The following is an 18,209-nucleotide window of genomic DNA, read 5'->3' as shown; positions in this document are numbered from 1 at the left end:
AAATAATTTGGTGTCCGTGTCCACTTCAAATACAACATGTTTGTGTGTTCTAGGGCAGTTTACTTTCCATATTTGTACACTCTGAAAATGAATGTGTTGGAAACAACACAACTTGTGTTGTTTTTAACACATCTCTTTGTCCAGATAGCAACAATTTATTTGTTACACAATATGTGTTGAAAAAAACACAACTTGTGTTGAAAATAACACAACTTCCAGATAGGGACAATACATTCATTTTAAGAGTGTAGTGGTGCATATATATGGTCCTAGGCTCCTATATTCCCCAGTTACATTTTCTGTTAACACACATAAACCCTTCTATGTGATTGTGTAAAATTTTACCCATTTCAAGTTTCATAAATATTACCCAGTTTCTTTTATTGGAACATTATGTATCCCATTATGTGCTTTATACGTGGAGCTGGGGGACATAGGAATGGCCCCATTTGTAGCCTTTTGATTTCTACTGAAAATTTTATATATATGTAATTTGGTATGATTCCAAACCATTACCAATAAAGACCATTGAAGCCCCATTAAATCTACTAAAAATTAAGTATCACTTTGATTTTATTCCAAAATGTAATTAATGTATGAATCATTCCTATCTTTACCGATTGCCTATGTGTATTATAGTTATGGCCAATTACATCATCTTTTCATACTTAATGTCCCATCTCATGTCCATTCCCATACCAAATTAAGCTAACGTCCCACCTAATAGCAACTTCTACTGCATCTGATATGGCTGACTTCTACTGTGCTTGTTCACATGAGAATATATGCATTAAAATATAGCGATTCAACTGTTATTTTCAATATAAAATAGAATGACATAAAAACCTTTGGTCTTACAAAATATGGCTTTTAAAGTAAAAACAAAGCAAAGGTTAGCAATCCAGAGCATTTATTTAAAAAAGTGATTTATTTTGACATGGAAATAGTCTCGATTATGCATAATTGCATACATGACAGTGTACAAACAAAAGAACAATCAGCAGCTTAACGAAAAACAAAAAGACAAAAAGGACAGGACATTTCTATTTATTCACTTCACCCCTCTTGGAAAAAAGGTATCTTGAAATAAATTGAAATAAATTCATCTCAAACACATTATCTCAAGGCAATATTGCTACTTCAAAAAGGTGCTTGCTTTCATGACTGAAATGATGAGGAACGTGATTGTTAGGGATAGAGGCTTATGTGAGCAGTACCACAGACAACACAGGCCGTTTAGGTCTCTTATTCTCAATACACACATTCTGTTAGGAGATTCTATACAAGTGCAGCCATTTAGACACATATAGACAAGAGTATGGGCCATCTATATCTCGCTCTCTCTCTCTCACACACACACACAAATGCACGCACATACACACACACACACAGATGCAAAATACATACAATATAAATGTACAAATCACCTTCTGGACCCAGCAGTGAGTTAATAATAATATATTATTTAAGTCATTGTTGCTAATGAAAGCTACAGTGCTATTGAGCATGTTCTTGTAATGAAGGCAGAATAATGGCAAAAAATGTAATGCTAGTTAGTCAACTCCTTCATATTTACAAGCCATTACAATCAGTAGTTGAAATGAAGTAGGCTGCAGCGCAGCCGAGAAGAGGCTGTGATATTTGTGCGTCTTCATTTGGCGTGTCAGAGTACCTTTCACAGTACACAGGTCCTCTCCTCTCCTTCACAGTGCATGCTCCAAAGGCCAGTTGTGAGGCACAAATAGGCCTGATCCTGTCCAGGAGACTCAGAGAGAATGGAGCCCGCTGGCGACCTTTCTTTTTTTACATGACTGAGCTGAAGCGTAGAAAAAATGCTGCTCTCCTGTAAATGTTGGCTGCGACAAGCTAACGGGCTTGTTTTTCAACCCCTTCAGTGACTGTGAACGTCAGGGCAGTAAGGAATTTTGTTATTGCTCTCTCTGTCGTTGATCCAGGCGGTTTGTGCTCTTAGAGTAGGGGTTTTGGTCCTTGTGACTTTCTATGCTACACAGTGCTTTTGGAGAGACAGCTCTCTGGACTGCTTTTCTTTATGTTGCTCGTCGTTGTGAGGTGTCGTTTTTTAGGACTTAGACTGGCGAACATCCTTCCACTCCAGTTTGGTGCTCTGGAGGGCCTGAGTCTTCTTCTCGTCCACCTGAACGTAGTCCACCCTGTGTTCATCGGCCAGGAGAGGCTTCTGGAAAGACAAACAAACATATCCAAATCAATGGTGGAGCTGGACATTTTAGGCCCTATGAAAGAATATAATGTTAGGTCCTCCTAATAAAGGTGATATAGTCATTATGTTCTATGAGGGCCCCTTGTCTGTTCCTAGTGGGACTCTGGTTTAAATGTTCAAAACCAACGCAGATACTTTTAAATGAACTTTAGCGTAAGGCTCTACCAAATGTCGACTTCGTAACTTGTTAAGTTAAATAACAATTAGCTCAATGTTGTTTTCTGTGCCACCAGTGGTAAATGCCTAAATGCCTTAGGAACGCACATGTTTGTTTACGCAGTTGGAAGGGTCTACAGGAGCACTGGCTGTGTGATCCCTTGAGAGATTAGGAGATATACGCAGAAGTCCTTTTAGGCAAGTCCCTTGCAACGCAATTCGGGCAGTTGTCGGACAGCTATTTTCCTATTCAAGTGAATGGAGAGGCATACAGGTCTCGAGACTACTGCCATATTGGGGTTACGAACTAACCCCATGCATTTCTATGGAGGATTCTTTGAGTGATGTATCTCCTCATTAGAAGGTGTCTGTATACGCTTCCTGCCCTAACCAACCTCAGCACCGTTTAGCAACGGGTCCAGCTCTGCAGAGGGTTGAGCGCCGGCTCAGAACTCTGCACTGCTCCACGGAAGGATATACATTGATATTCCTGTCAGTACATCTGTCTCCTGCAGAGCTGACAAGCCTCAAATATGATGAGTCATTGTCTGAGATGCTGCTGCAGTTTCCCCCCACCCAAAAAATGTGCAGACGGGTAAAACACAAACCCCATGCTCATTTCGTCTATGATTCACACAAGCAAAAACTCAAGAAATGAGCTGAGGCTGGTGTTTCCACATGTCAGAGGATTAAAAGCACAGAGGTTGGAACGCATACAACAAAAAGGAAAACAACAGAAAGCCTGCTGCCATCCCCGAACGGAGGTGCAGGATTGAGATTATTTTTGATTTCTATCAACCTGCTACTGACAGCTCGTCGTCCCACCTTAAGCACGGGTGAAGGGGAGGCTGAGTTGAAGTCCAGGGAGAGGTAGTCCAGGCGGGAACACCGCATCCAGGGCTGCTGCAGTGTCGACTCTATGGGGAAAAACAGCTGCCTGTCCTGAGAAAATAAACACACATGCTTGCATTTAATCATCATCATCACCATCATCATCTTATTATTATTATTGTTGTCGCTGTTATTATTATTATTATTATTATTATTATTATTGTTATCCTCATCATTATTGTTATTTGTTGTTGTTGTTGTTGTCCACATCACTAGTAGTTATACAACAGTATGAAACATAATATAAGTGACAAGGTGATTTCAGGCATTAAACCCCATAACACAGAAATGACAAACACAAGGCTCTCTCCCTGCAGGCATTGCACTTAATCTTGACACATTAAAAATGTCACAAGTCTTGTTAAAAAAAAATGAAACATCTTTCTGCCATTATTTTATTCACCATCAGGGAACGTCTTGAATTTAATATGCCACATTGTATACATTATTTATGGTAATGTCAAACATTGACGACCATGAATATAATGAGAGTCACTCTCACAATAAATAACCTGTACCTCTCTAAGGTTATCATCAAAACAAATGGTTCAAAAACGAAAAAGGTGCTAAAACACAGGATAATACCTCACACTATTAGCACAACACTATATATAGTATATACACTATTGGTCAAAAGTTTGGGGTCACTTAGAAATTTCCAGCTGAGATCAGTTGCATTGTTTTTTTAATCAAGGCAGCAGTTTTCAGATTACATTATGTGCTTACATAATTGCAAAAGGGTTCTCCAATGTTTTCTCAGTTATTCTTTTAAAATGATATCAGATTAGTAAACAGAATGTGCCTTTAGAACGTTGGATGTATGGCTGCTGATAATGGGCAATGTACTGTAGATATTGCATTAAAAATCAGCCATTTCTTTCTACAACAGCCGAGAACCCTTTTGCAATTGTGTAAGCACATAATGTAATCTGAAAACTGCTGGAAATTTCTAAGTGACACCAAACTTTTGACCGGTATGTGTGTATGATCGATTCCTTATGCCTTATGATAGCAACTGCCATTACTCAGGGCTGTTCAGGGCATGGTTGTCAGTCTTATGCCAGAAGGCCCAAAATGAAGTGAAGCTGTCTGATTTTTAAAAATCAATTAAGCACAAACAAACAAAAACTTATAACGAATTTCTTTATCGACATTATCTATGAGATGTTTGTCCCTGGGCAAGATTGTTATTCTAAAAGCTATAGATTCTCACTAAAAGAGAAGGAAATCCCAGATCACCAACTGAGAAAAGTAATTTGCTTAGGCAAAGAGGATCTGGACTCCTGGAGCCCTACATGCAAATTATAATGACTGATTGCAGAAACATGGCCCAAGGGGGCTCCTGGCTAAGCAAGGCTATTTGCATTTACCAGGCACTCGGCACTCTACTCTGCCTACATGCAGTTCCTCTTTTGCTTTACACAAAGGTTCATGTGCCCTCTGCAGTCAAATGACACCAACCACCAGGGGGGGCTAAAGCAATCAACAACTAGCAGCCCTCTATGTACACCCCCCACCACCACCCAAGTGATCACAACTAGTAAAACAACTACTAAAATAGGTAGCCAAACTTCTTTGATTATTCATAACTTTGACATTTGAAATGGTTGCTGTTGTAACATTCAGTGTGTAAAAGTTGTTCTATGTTAGCTATACAATGAATAGGTCTATACGATGATATGATGAAACTTTTTCTGTCACTGTTGACACAAGGCGAATGGACAGTTTCACATGAGACACCAGGAACATAGGATGCAGTGACACTGAGGTTCCATGAATCTACCGCTGTACTTTGAAATCTTTCTTTACAAAAGAGATGCAAAATTGCTTATTAGTTATACAGTCCTTCCTGGTTATACAACAAATAAGTATGATGTAATGTAAAAACAAACATGTCTGGTGTCAATTAGTAGATAAACTAGCCAGCTAGCTGTCTAAAAGGCATGCAAAACCTGACACATTAAAAATGATGCAACTGATTTCAGCTTGTACACTGTCTATAATGGAGTGGAATGGAAATTTCTAAGTGACACCAAACTTTTGACCGGTAGTATGTGTGTATGGCCCAAGGGGGTGCAAACACCCACACAACCTTATTGCCAGTTAGAAGCTTGCTAACATTCTAACTGGTGTCTTGTGGTGATAAAGGCTGTGGATATGTATGTATATACTCTATATCTCACTGTAAAAGGTTTCATTTTTGCCATGTGTTCCTACCCGGAACACAAAACTGCATAGTGCATATCCTGGAAGGCCAGTGGAAAAATACATGTGTTTATCTGTCCTTATCTGTCCTTATAATAGTATCACTTTAAATAGCTAAATAGACACACACGCATTGTCCAGATTAAAAACATAACAGTGCCTTTGGTTGAAAACTGCAGTTACTTATGTTGTGTCCTTGTGGCTAATTTGAAATCAATTCCTTCCTCCAACAGATTTTACAAAAAAAAAGGAACAGTCTGTACAACAGAACTCTACATAATTCATCTCAAGTGGCAGCGTAAAAAGCTATTCTTGGGCATTCTGTTCACTCACATGATTAACATGGATACAAAAGCAATAAATATGCAATGAGGGAGGAAGTCTTATTACTGTGGGAGTACTGAAGGCCTCTTGATCCACTGGGGTTACCGCTCTCCATCTTCTGTCTGAAGTAACACAGGGTTGTATAGCACTGGAGATGAGGTGAGACACACACACACACACACACACACACACACACACACACACACACACACACACACACACATACACACACACACACACACACACCAAACAAAAAATGCAAAAAATTAACACGTAAACAAACAAGTTTGAGGAGGACAACCATCACTGCACCACAGAGGAACAGAGAGACAGATTTACGCAACACAAGAAGCAGATGCACGGGTAACAATGGCTGTTCTTAAAAGAAAAGAAAAAAAACACACAGATGGTTTCATTTTACACCACTTCACTGTCACATACTATTTGAATGCAAGTCCAACTTCTGTACAGAGAATTCAATATGGAAGATCTGGTAGATGAGCCTTACAACATCATCAGAATCAGTTTTATTGGCCAAGTATACTTATATATAGAAGGAATTTGACTTTGGTAGGGGTTAACTCTCTATACATTTAACAAATAGACATGTAGTAGTATACATTCAGTAGACAAATAGTAATAGACACATACTGTACAATAGAGACAACAATACACATATAGGCACATAAGTATAAGTATAAGTATATATACTCTTTTGATCCCGTGAGGGAAATTTGGTCTCTGTATTTAACCCAATTTGTGAATTAGTGAAACACACACAGTGAACACACAGTGAGGTGAAGCACACACTAACCCGGAGCAGTGAGCTGCCTGCTACAGAGGTGTTCGGGGAGCAGTGAGGGGTTAGGTGCCTTGCTCAAGGGCACTTCAGCCGTTCCTACTGGTCAGGGATCAAACCAGCAACCCCTCCGGTCACAAGCCTAAAGCCCTAACCAGTAGGCCACGACTGCCCCACATATCAACATAATATACAAAAATACAAATATACGAATAAGACATAATACTAAGACAAGTACACATGTAGTGGGATGTAAAGTGCAAAAAGTAATAGTGCAAATGTAGTGTGCAAGATGCATATTGGAATGATAAAGTATGTAATGTGTAGGAGAAGTGGGTGAATGGCCAAAAACCATCATAAACCTATCAGAATGTTCCTACATATTTAGCTGAATGTGGGGGAAAACGCCAAATGTCTGCGGTGGTGTACAAAGCTGACCACACTGTTTTGATCCTTACCTCGGCTCAGTATGGGTTCTGACCAGGGGGAGGTGCATGGGGTTCTCTCGGATGGTGGACAAGCCTCTGAGGTCAAGGGGTGGCGGCCGCGCTGCAGAAAGAAAACAAAAAACATTTCATGTTATCTCCTGACCATAACAATCTGTTTGGATTGGAGTCAAGACTGAAAATAGATGCATGGACTGTGTATGAGGTGACACAAACACGACCACCACAGCATCAGTGAAATCGCCAGTCAAATCAATTGAAACGGCAGTCCCCGATCAGTTTTGCAAAGTCATCACTTGTCATGTGAGGGCCATGTGATCAGTTGCTTCATGTTTGAATTTAAACATGGCACAGCAGCATTAGGTGTGGCGTCACATGCCGATCACAAGTTTAGGCCGGGACAGAAACTTGACTGGGTGTTTTTTAGAAAAGGGGAACTATGCCCTAATGATTCTGCAGCAATGACTACATCTTGAAGTCATTGAAAAAACATAACCCCATGGAGCCTCTCTGAGGTGATATATGTGTGTGTATGTGTGTGGCTATATGACTACAAATATAAATAGAACAACTTGATTTATCCACCAGATTGGTTCTGTTTCTGAGAAAGCTTCTGGTATTACCACCCACCCACCCCCTGCTCTGCTCTATGGTTCCTTTTTAAAAAGCGGATAGCTGAAATGATTCGCCTTTGCTGTTTTCTGTCTGATAAAAGCTGATGGAAGCAGATGTTCTCCTCCGCTGCTTTCCTGCACTGCCCAGGGGGGAGAACGGCAGGGGGGTGGAGGAGAGAGCGCTGAGACGCGGTAGATAATAATGCTGACCTGATCATTGCGTGACTGGCCATGGCTATAGCGAGAGAATATCAATTAAGTGCTGGTGCGTGCGGCAGCTGCTCCCGGCTATACATGACGAGCTTGTCAGGGCTGCGGCTTTCATCTGCGATGGTACTCACGACCGAAACAGAGCTAACACACCTTTTTTATCAAGTCATCGTGAAGAGTAGAGTACACAGAAGTCTGCAGTACATCAGTGCGACTAGAGGTGGAAAAATGTGGTTTCAGAAAGTAAAAGACCTACTTGTCTTATTTATTCAGTAAACCAGCTGATTCTAGTTATCACACTTCTTCAGCCAGGTAGATCAGCTGATTAGTGATATCATCTGTGTTAAGTGCACAGGTAGAACCAATACATGGTGGGACTCCTACTTTTTGAACACGTCCAAAAGCCTAGAAAGCGCTCTAGGTGGAGTACATTGCCGGATGTTACATCAGACAAGGCTGTCCAAAAGTCAAGCGTTCTCGCTTGTTCTCCCTAGTACTGTGGAAGAGTGACCAGGACTCTGACAATGATGTTACTAGCAAGAACGGTACTACCTAGGTCTCGTCCTTTACTTTTGAACACAATCCAGGTTTATCTATCTCAAAAACTACAAATGGCTGATGTGAGCAGAAAAAGGGGCGTGGTATCTGGGATTACCCCGCCTCCGGGGCTTCAGGTCGCGGTTGACTGGTGGAGGCTCCAGGTCAGCCCCGGGAGAAGGCGGTGGCTCTGCTCTCCCATTGGTCCTCGGGAAGGATGCAGGACTCATGGGGATGTAGCCGTCGGAGGGCATGTCCACGGGGGTGACCGGTGGTGGGGAGGCCATAGGCACGTAGGAGTCATCTGACTGGCAAGGGAGAGCAAACGAAGGCTAGGAGAGAGAGAGAGAGAGAGAGAGAGAGAGAGAGAGAGAGAGAGAGAGAGAGAGAGAGAGAGAGAGAGGGGAGGGAGAGAGAGAGGGAGAGAGAGAGATAGAGAGGGAGGGAGGAAGGGAGAGAGAGAGGGAGAGAAGGATAGATAGAACGTGAGAGAGAGACAGAGAGAGAGAGGGGGACAGAGAGAGGGAGAGAAGAATAGAGAGAAAGAAAGAGAAATAGAGAGATGTGAAAAATATGGAAAAAATGAGAAAGAGGGAGGGAAGAACAGAACACATGTTCCAATTCAAAGGTCATAAAAAGTGAGAGTGCTTTTACAGTTTTTGCCCATTGCTTGAATTTCGGCTCATTGTGTCAAAACTTTACACACAAGTGCACTAGACACAACACTGGGAAATAAACCAATAACATCTATGTCGAATTGAAACTCTGCTATCAAAACCTAACAATCCTTTGTGAAAATGTCACTCTGATGACAAAATGACACACACTTGCATCATATGAATACACTTTCAGATTAGCAGCAACACACTAGTGTACTTTATATAAAACACTGCAGTTTTTATTTTTCAGTTTTATTGAGTTCATCAGTTAGCAATCTGTGAAGCTCAATGCAACACAGTTTTTGTTATGTTGTTTTTCCAACAAGGTTTTCACAACAACCAAAAATTGAAGTACTGAAAGGTTACAAATGACATCAACTCAATACTGTACATCAGAGTACTATACTTTACAGTACAGTACAGTAAATGCAATACAGTAATGCAAAAATGCCCAGCTCCCCTCATTGACAGGCCATGATTTATCACAGGATCCACCAAAGTTGCTCTAATATCATCTGAAATATTGTTCCGTGCATAGCCTCGTCGACCACATCCTACTCCTCTCTCTCTTTGTCGTCCTCTACCTCTTGCTCTCCCTGCCTCCATGCTCGCAAAGTTCTCAAAATGGCTCAACTGAGGCCTATTTGTGGCTGGCTGATTGGTGTTTTGGAGTTTTGTAAGTAAATATTTTCAAGTGTGTGTCTAAGTGTTTTCAACCAATGTGTTTTGTATTTTGAATAGATGTGTTTTCCCAATGGTATCCATGACATTTCATTTATGAACAAAGTGTCTTATGTATGAAATAGTGTGTAGTGTGCAGGAGCAAGTGTGTTGCAAAAAGGTGCAAGTGTGTTGCAGAATTGAAACTAAAGTGCAAATCAGCGCTTTTGTTTAAGGTATGGTTACACTGTGTTTAAGGTATAGTAACAAAAACTTCAAGTTGTGTTACTTTGGTCTAAGCATATGTCTATAGTGTTCAAGCAATGGGCAAAAACTGTAGTACAAGAAACATCTGATTTCATTTAATCAGCATCCACAAACTTGGTTACATCTCATTTTTTACTTATTTTCATCAAGCTAAACATGAACGTGTTGGAAACAAAAGTTCATTCCAGATCACACTGCAGCTCTCTTACCAGATGGAGGCTCCCTATTTTGTTTCTCCCTCTTGCCAAGCTGTCGTACTCTCCTGAGAGCACACACACACACACACACACACACACACACACACACACAAACACACACAAACAACTGTCACCAAAAAAGCCTCTTTTATCTCTTCCATCAAAGCCAAAGGATAACAGCCACACACAGATGAAACGACAAACCTTTGAGCAAAATGAGATGTGTTGAATCAAGAGCGTAAACAAAACAGAACTGGGGAATTTCAGAGAAGCTGGAAACATTTTTTTTACAAGTGTTGTCTTATTTTTAGCGGAAAAAGTCCTGACTTTCGCTGTAGGTGCTTTGTAGTGTGTGTGTGTGTGTGTGTGCGTGTGTGCGTGTGTGTGTGTGTGTGTGTGTGCGTGTGTGTGTATGTGTGCGTGTGTTTGTGTGTGCGTGCGTGTGTGTGTATGTGTGTGTGTGTGTGTGTGTGTGTGTGTGTATGTGTGTGTGTGTGTGTGTGTGTGTGTGTGTGTGTGTGTATATATGTGTGTGCCTGTGTTTCTGTGTGTATGTGTATGTGCATGTGTCACTGTGTGTGTGTGTGTATGTGTGTGTGTGTGTATGTGTGTGTGTATGTGTGTGTGTGCATGTGTGTGTGTGTGTGTGTGTGTGTGTGTGTGTGTGTGTGTGTGCGAGTGTGTGTGTGTGTGTGTGTGTGAAATCTTACCCCTCCTGAAGAGTTCCAGGCTAGGCATGGAGACCCGGTGGCGGAGGTGCAGAGGTGGGGCGAGCAGGTTGCCCAGCGCGTCGGTGGGCTGCCTGGGCTTGGGGGGCAATGGGGGTGGGGTGTGGGGCGTGTGTGGGGGGTCAGGGGTCGGGAAGAAGGGCCGGTCGAAGCGGAAGATGTCGGGCAGCTGCTGGAGCGAGCGCGGGGGAGGAGGTGGCAGACGAGGAGGGGGTGTAGAGGGGAGGTAGCGCCGAGCCTCCGCAGGGGGCGCTGAAGGGGGCATCGGCTGCGTGGCCCACGGGGAGGGCGGAACCAGTGGCGGGCAGCGGAGACAGGAACACGTCCTCGCCGAACGTGTCCGACGAGCTCTGCTCCAACGAGTGCTCGGAGTTTGTGAAGCTGCTGCGTCTGTACACACAGACCCAGTACACACACACATACACACACACACACACTCACACACACACACACACACACAGACACACACACACACACACACACAGACACACACACACACAGGCACACAAAAAACACAAATATGAGTGCGTAGACTAAGCACTGAGGCCTTTAAGTTGACTTAATGAATGTGACTCAAAGGACAGTAGGACACCTGATCAATGCTTTACTATATTGCAGTTGTATTTAGCATGCACAAAGAAACAAGCAACAAACTACCAAAATGGCCAACACATACAGTGCTGTTGCACTTGGGTCGTTGTCGTTGTTAGGGAAAGAAACAGTGAGATTTACCTGGTGATGCTGACAGTGCCCGAGTTGCACTGCGAGAGGATGAGGTAGTCCGGAGGAGGCTGGCCGTCCGACTGACTGACCCGATCCCTGCCCGCTGCCGTGCCGCTGCTGCCGCTGGGAAAGAAGTCTGTGCTGGTCGCCAGGGAGACGCGGGGAGAGAGTGCGGGAGAAGGTTGTTGGGACGTCGGAGTGTACGTCAAACTGTCCGCCGAGTCTGCAAGAGTAAAGGAGAGAGAGAGAGAGAGAGAGAGAGAGAGAGAGATGACATTTCAATGAGAGGGTTAAGGTAAAAGTTTGGGTGTCTGAACAATGTCCAGACGACACCATCAACACAGTGAACAGTGACAGTGAAAATAAGGTTGTAACTATGTGACTAAAATGACTAGAATGATTACATGGCAGCAGGGCTACCGCTTATTACCAGCAGGGGGCACCAGGTTTCACCAGAGAAAAAGAAACGACAAGTCATTTCATGACAACGGCATGTGTGGTCACTTTCAGTTGACAGTTTGTAACTCTCGGTACTCAGATTCCTGAAACTTGAGTAGAAATTCCAGCTGTAGGGAAACTATGATAGAAAGTGAAGTGTCAGTACTTGCAACGAAAGAAATGATGTCATGATTTTTGTTGAGCATGACTGGGGAACATGACTACTGCAATCACAGAGTTCCTGAAAAAAGGGGCAAACCATATTTGGAAATGATATGGAAATGCTGGCATATTTATGTATTAGATATGATTTAATGTCAAGTTTGTGTTTGTGTGTGTACTTGACTGTACTTGTGTACTTGACTGTACTTGTGTACATGTAAATGTATGTTTGTGTGTGTGTGTGTGTGTGTGTGTGTGTGTGTGTGTGTGTGTGTGTGTGTGGGCGCGTGTGTGTGCGCGTGTGCGTGCGTGTGTCATAGTCACACCTTAGTGTGTCACAGAAATGGTGCTCTCACTATCTCTAAACATTCTGTTCTGCTTAAAGAGAGAGAGAGAGAGAGATAATCATTCTGTTCTGCTTCTCAGCATTAGGCAAGCCTGTGGTTAGGATCTTTATCTCTGACACATCTAAGAGTGTGTGTTCACACAAGCACTGACAAAGAGAGGTGAGCAGCACAGCATTACATTTATATTTACATTTACATTACATTTACATTTATTACTGTAAACCACCTGCTATAAACCAACTGTATACTACTGTCTAGTAAACTGCACTATATATCCTGTCCTGCCTATGCACCACCTGTCTATACTTTGTATATCACATTGCGCTTTTTTGCACTTCTGGTCAGATGCGAACTGCATTTCGTTGTCTTTGTACAGTACTTGTACTCTGCACAATGACAATAAAGTTGAATCTAATCTAATCTAATTTATTCATTTAGCAGATGCTTTTATCCAAAGCGACTTACATACTCTATTTCAATTATATTACCAGGGCCATTCTCCCCAGAGCCACTCTGGATGGAACGGTGGAAGCCGGGAAATAAACGCACATTTTTTAGGCTACTGCATGCTAGCCCATCTCCTTAGCCACTACGCTACCACCGGCCAGTGGCACAGTGAAAAAGCGAGGGAAAAAAAAAAGAGGAAAAGAGATAAAGAAGAAGAGGATCGATAGAGGTGGGCATATCTCCACACCACAGACAGCAACACGCCTCTTTTATCCTCTATGCCTCTTGTGTCTCCGGACGACGTGACGTCTTAGCGTCACGCCATCTATAGCAGTCGTTCTCAACCAGTGTGCCGACTCGAGGCTCAGTCAACGTCATGTTGAGCGTATGCTTATCACTGTGGTCTCGGCCCATGAACGCTCTGTATAGAAAACATATAGGCACAAGAACAAACACCCCTGTTATAGCCTATATTAATGTGTGCAACATCATTTATGATCAATAACCATGAGTCGGTGAGCCTTGGCGTTCTGGTTTGACCGTTGGTGTGCCTTAGGCCCAAAAAGGTTCAGAATCTCTGGTCTACATGTGCATGTACTGTATTCATTTAGCAGACGCTTATATCCAAAGCGACTTACATATGTCATTTACATTACAAGGGCCACTGTCTCCAGAGCAACTTGGGGTTAAGTGCCTTGCTCAAGGGCACAACGGTGTAAGCAGGGAATTGAACCCACAACTTTGCAGGCTACTGCATGCTAGCCCTAACCTGACCCTAGCCAGATGAATGTCGTTCCGCTTAGCTCCGCCTAGCTTCACTCACATCCATCTGGGACCTCTTCCATTGAGAGTGATTTCTCCAACCAACTTTATGGTTTAGCCAATCAGGACGCAGGGCGGGAGTTTCATAGATGTGACATAGCGTAGAAGCGACTGTGAGTCTGTTATTAGCATCACGGGTTGGCTTCGATGTGAGTGGTTGAAGTAGCACGTCAATAGATGACGGACAAGTGGCTTATTCAATCATATGCAAGCATTTTTTGATTAGGCCCAGCCTTCTGAAGCAACACTTCAATGGATCGGTTCCAGATGGATGAGTGGAGCTAGGTGGAGCGAAACCCAGCTTCTTAACCACTATACTACATCCACCCCATCTATAGGCCCAACGAACTTGGCAACACCCCAAGGACAGCTACCGCACCTTATCTTCTTTCACAGGTATTTCATCCCACCTGTGTTACGTAAGCAATCAAACATCCTAGTGCTGTTGCTCAAGGCCTGGCCTGTGTTCCCCTCCCAGGAATGATTAAGTCTATCCAAAGGCTGGAACTGACAGAGGGTGACGCTCGTTGAACCATCTGTTGGCACGCCGCTGCTCGGGGGCTGTCGGCTCCGCAGGAGCATATTGCCGAGCCGTGCGTGCAGCTGCGTATGCCACAGCCGCGTCGAGTCGAGGCTGAGCTGAGCTGTAGTCATGTGGCTGTGCCGAGTGGAACAAGGGAGAGAGGGAGAGAGGGATGGAGAAAAAGAGAGGGAGAGAAAGATGGAGAAAAAGAGAGAGGGAGAGAGGGAACGAGGGAGAGAGGGAGAAAAAGATGGAAAAAAAGAGAGAGGGAGAGAGGGAGCGAGAGAGAGATGGAGAGAGGGAGAGAGGGGGAAAGAATGGGCTTGAATGCTAATGCTTGGCCTCAATTAAACCAAAGTAGAGTAGAGGGAGGAGGTGCCAAAGCCTGGTTAGTCTTCACTCCGTCACAGAGAGGAAGGATTGACGATAGCGAGAGAGAAATGATTTGTCCGTTCCATCAGACACTAAGCAGAGACTTTGCAGAGGGTGATGGGAGAGATATGACACGGCATGAAAGATAAGTACTGCCAGTCACACGTCATATCCCATAGCCCCCCTTATTACAAGGAAATAAAACAGCTGCAAACCATGGGCTGCAAACAAAAGACTGGTTTGGTGAAACAGTAGAAAGGCCTGCAGTGTTGACACAGCCATTGCATTTACTCCGTGAAGTCCTAATATTACGGTCATACATCTATCAGTAGATGTAACAGACCTGTTGTTTTGTTGGACAAATATAATGGTAGGTAAACTTGACAGGATATCCAGTAGCCTTGTTTCCCTCTGGTCTGCCCTAGCTTTTGCTTCCAGCCTTCAGGTCTGGAAAACCAAACTTGTGGTTTAAGCAATAGTGGGTACGTTTGGTTGTTGGTGTGGTGTGTGTGTGTGTGTGTGTGTGTGTGTGTGTGTGTGTGTGTGTGTGTGTGTGTGTGTGTGTGTGTGTGTGTGTGTGTGTATGTGTGTGTGTGTGAGAGAGAGAGAGAGAGAAGAGAGAGGGGGGAGGAAAAGAGAGAGAGAGAGAGAGATTGAGAGAAAAGGAGAGAGAAAAAGAGAGAGACAAAGACACTGAGGTAGGTTTTCCCCAACTTATGTTTGTGGTTGTGATTCTTGTGCAATTACAAGCTCAATTTCAACCACGATCTTAACAGAAGCTTCTTGAGAAGTCTGTGAGTGACAAGTAGCCGATTTCACATGGGACTAAGGACTCAAGTACACTGATGAGAAAATATCTCCTTCATTTCCGAACTGAGAAGAGGAAGTAGAAATAAAATGGTCTGCTCGCACACACAAACAGACAACAGAGGAGACACAGAACACTGAGCCATTTTAATTAGATCAGATGAATCTGTCTCCTTTCCAAAACATTGATTTGGTTTTGGTGCACAGCAGTTACGTCCATTACTCTGCTGGCCAAGTAAGTTGAAAGGTCAAATATGTTGAAACATATCAAATATATCTACATGTATTTCTGGAACTACATTGCTATGGAATGCATATGTGGTGGAATAAAGGTCATGTGAAGTAATCAGACAACATGCAATTTCTCACATTTAGATCAATGTGGACCAACAGGAACAAATAAGCCCGGGTCCAATGTGGTCCCAAATTGCATTGATGGGCAACTCGCATTAAGTCAAGTAATGAGCCAAACCAGGTCCACCATGCATGAACTAAGGCTAGTGTAATAACTACATCATCAGCTAATGACGATGATCTACATAATTAGCTAATCTTATACCATGAGCAAGACCCTAATCGCAAAACATGGGGGGGGGGGGCAGTGCAATGGCCTTACAGTACATACCCCACGATAGCTTTAGTTCATGTGCAACAGACCTTGCTCATTACCCATCAATGACAGCAGGGCCCTTGTATGTCTTCCATCTTCCAACTTAACACAGACGGTGTCAGTGCTCTCACCTGTGTCATCCGGTGTCCCGAAGGTGCAGATCTGGCTGATCCTCTGCACCCAGCCATTCATCTCCTCCTGGGTCTTGGCCAGCAGGTAGAAGACGCGCGCCGCGGTCTTCACCACGAACAGGTGCTGGTTCTGGAACTGGCGCTTGTGTAGGGGCTGCGGAGGCTGTGGCGTCTGCTGCTGCATGTGCGTCTGCTGCTGGGGCTCGCTGCATGGCGTGTGGACCTCGCACTCCTGCAGGTCGATGGTGCGGATGGGCTTCCGGGAGCACTTGTTGCGGTAGTACTCCAGCACGTCTGGGTTGCCGCTCATGCGACCCTGACGCAGGACAAACCAGCGCTTCCTCCATGACTGGCCAGAAGGCATAGAGATAGAAGAGAGAGAGATCTCATAGTCAGTATTATGATCAATGTATGATTAAGTAAGAAAGTAAGTAAGTAAAATGTATTTATAAGGCACATTTAAAATACAGTGTACACTGACCAAAGTGCCGTACAAAGTGCAATAAAAAGACAGTAGTACGTAACACATAAATAGAGTACATAAATACAGATAGTGAGTTATTTCATGATTTAATTTAATTTCTATAATATCTGACTTTCTTACATACTCATAACCAACCCCAAAATAATCTGCTAATCCAGTATCCAATAGCATTCAGGACATGAGAAAAATGTGCTCCATGACTGTCACTGACATATCTGTCCAATCTCGCCAAGCATGAGCCAAAGCAATGTCATCAGTCACATGAGTAAGGAAGTAAGGAAGTAAAATCTACTTCTAAAGCACATTTAATCACAGCTTTCACTGACCAAAGTGCTGTAAAAAATAAAACAAATGATAAGAAACATAAATCCAGTATGTTTATAAACGAATAGAAAGCATATTTTCTATGTTCTGTTTATGTTTATGTAGCCTATAGGACGTTTTAAACTTTTGGAAGAGGAAAAAAATTCTTCAGATGAAATAATTTGGCGGACCCCCATGCAGTACCTCCGCGGACCCCAGGTTGAAAATCACTGCAGTATGAGAATGACAACAGCAAACAGAGACATATCAACAATAACAACAACAACAATCGAAGGACAGCAGGGGGGCATGCACAGAGTTACAGATATAGCAACCGATGGGAGGTTAGAAGGCCGGGAAGACCCGAGAAAAAAATGTGGGGTTTGAGCCTGTGACTTAACAGCGGAGATGGAGGGAGGGAGCACTTTGATTGGTTGGAGCCAGCTGATTCCACAGACGTGGTGCTGCAACTGCAGAAGCTCTGTCACCTTTTTGTTTGAGCTGTGACCCAACCACTTGGAGGAGAGCTTTGCCCTGCGGATCTGAGAGACCTGGGCTCTTGGTGTAAATAGATGAGGTCAGAGATTGAGGCCTGCCCATGAAAAACATTAAAAACAATCAGTAAAACCTTGAGCTGAGCTGAACTCTAAGGTGGACAGGGAGCCAATGCAAAGAAGCCAGGACAGGAACATACAGTTCTTTGTTTTCGATACTGTACTTCTCTGCAAAGAGCGGATGAAAAAGAAATGACCTCATACTTCCATCTAATGCTCGCGTACAACATGTGACAGCAATAATTTTACGGTGAAAATGAATAATGATTTAATTTCTAGACTAGTTTCAGTTGGCCATGTGGCCCTTCTTGGTTTAAAACAAAGACACCCTCCCCTCTCCCAATGAAATGCTAATGTACTGTTCTAAGGGCTATCAAGTACACAAGACAAAGGATGTTACCTTACAGGCCTAGGCTACATCATAGACCATTTTTTTGTACCCTATCTGCTTGTAACAGAATAAACCTGATTCCTGAGTGTTCCTGAAGTTTGCCAGTCTAAGATTAATATTAAGTAATTATTCACCACAATTACTTTCACATGTCAGCAACATT

At 43.2% G+C, this 18,209-nt stretch overlaps 1 protein-coding gene across 1 annotated transcript in view; it reads right to left on the bottom strand.

Annotated features, from left to right (window-relative positions):
- Nucleotides 1-893: 893 nt before the first annotated feature.
- The window catches only part of gab3 (GRB2 associated binding protein 3), a 23,579-nt gene continuing 6,263 nt past the window's right edge, over nucleotides 894-18,209 (bottom strand). The window contains 10 exon segments of the mRNA XM_042093101.1: nucleotides 894-2,197; nucleotides 3,221-3,337; nucleotides 5,882-5,963; nucleotides 7,073-7,163; nucleotides 8,540-8,753; nucleotides 10,217-10,269; nucleotides 10,915-11,101; nucleotides 11,103-11,322; nucleotides 11,665-11,878; nucleotides 16,315-16,663. Coding sequence (XP_041949035.1) covers nucleotides 2,081-2,197; nucleotides 3,221-3,337; nucleotides 5,882-5,963; nucleotides 7,073-7,163; nucleotides 8,540-8,753; nucleotides 10,217-10,269; nucleotides 10,915-11,101; nucleotides 11,103-11,322; nucleotides 11,665-11,878; nucleotides 16,315-16,663 — 1,644 coding nt within the window. The 3' untranslated portion in view covers nucleotides 894-2,080.

The sequence above is a fragment of the Alosa sapidissima genome, chromosome 5 (assembly GCF_018492685.1).
Source record: "Alosa sapidissima isolate fAloSap1 chromosome 5, fAloSap1.pri, whole genome shotgun sequence".
Classification (NCBI taxonomy): Eukaryota; Metazoa; Chordata; class Actinopteri; order Clupeiformes; family Clupeidae; genus Alosa; species Alosa sapidissima.
This window is presented reverse-complemented; position numbering and strand designations above follow the sequence as displayed.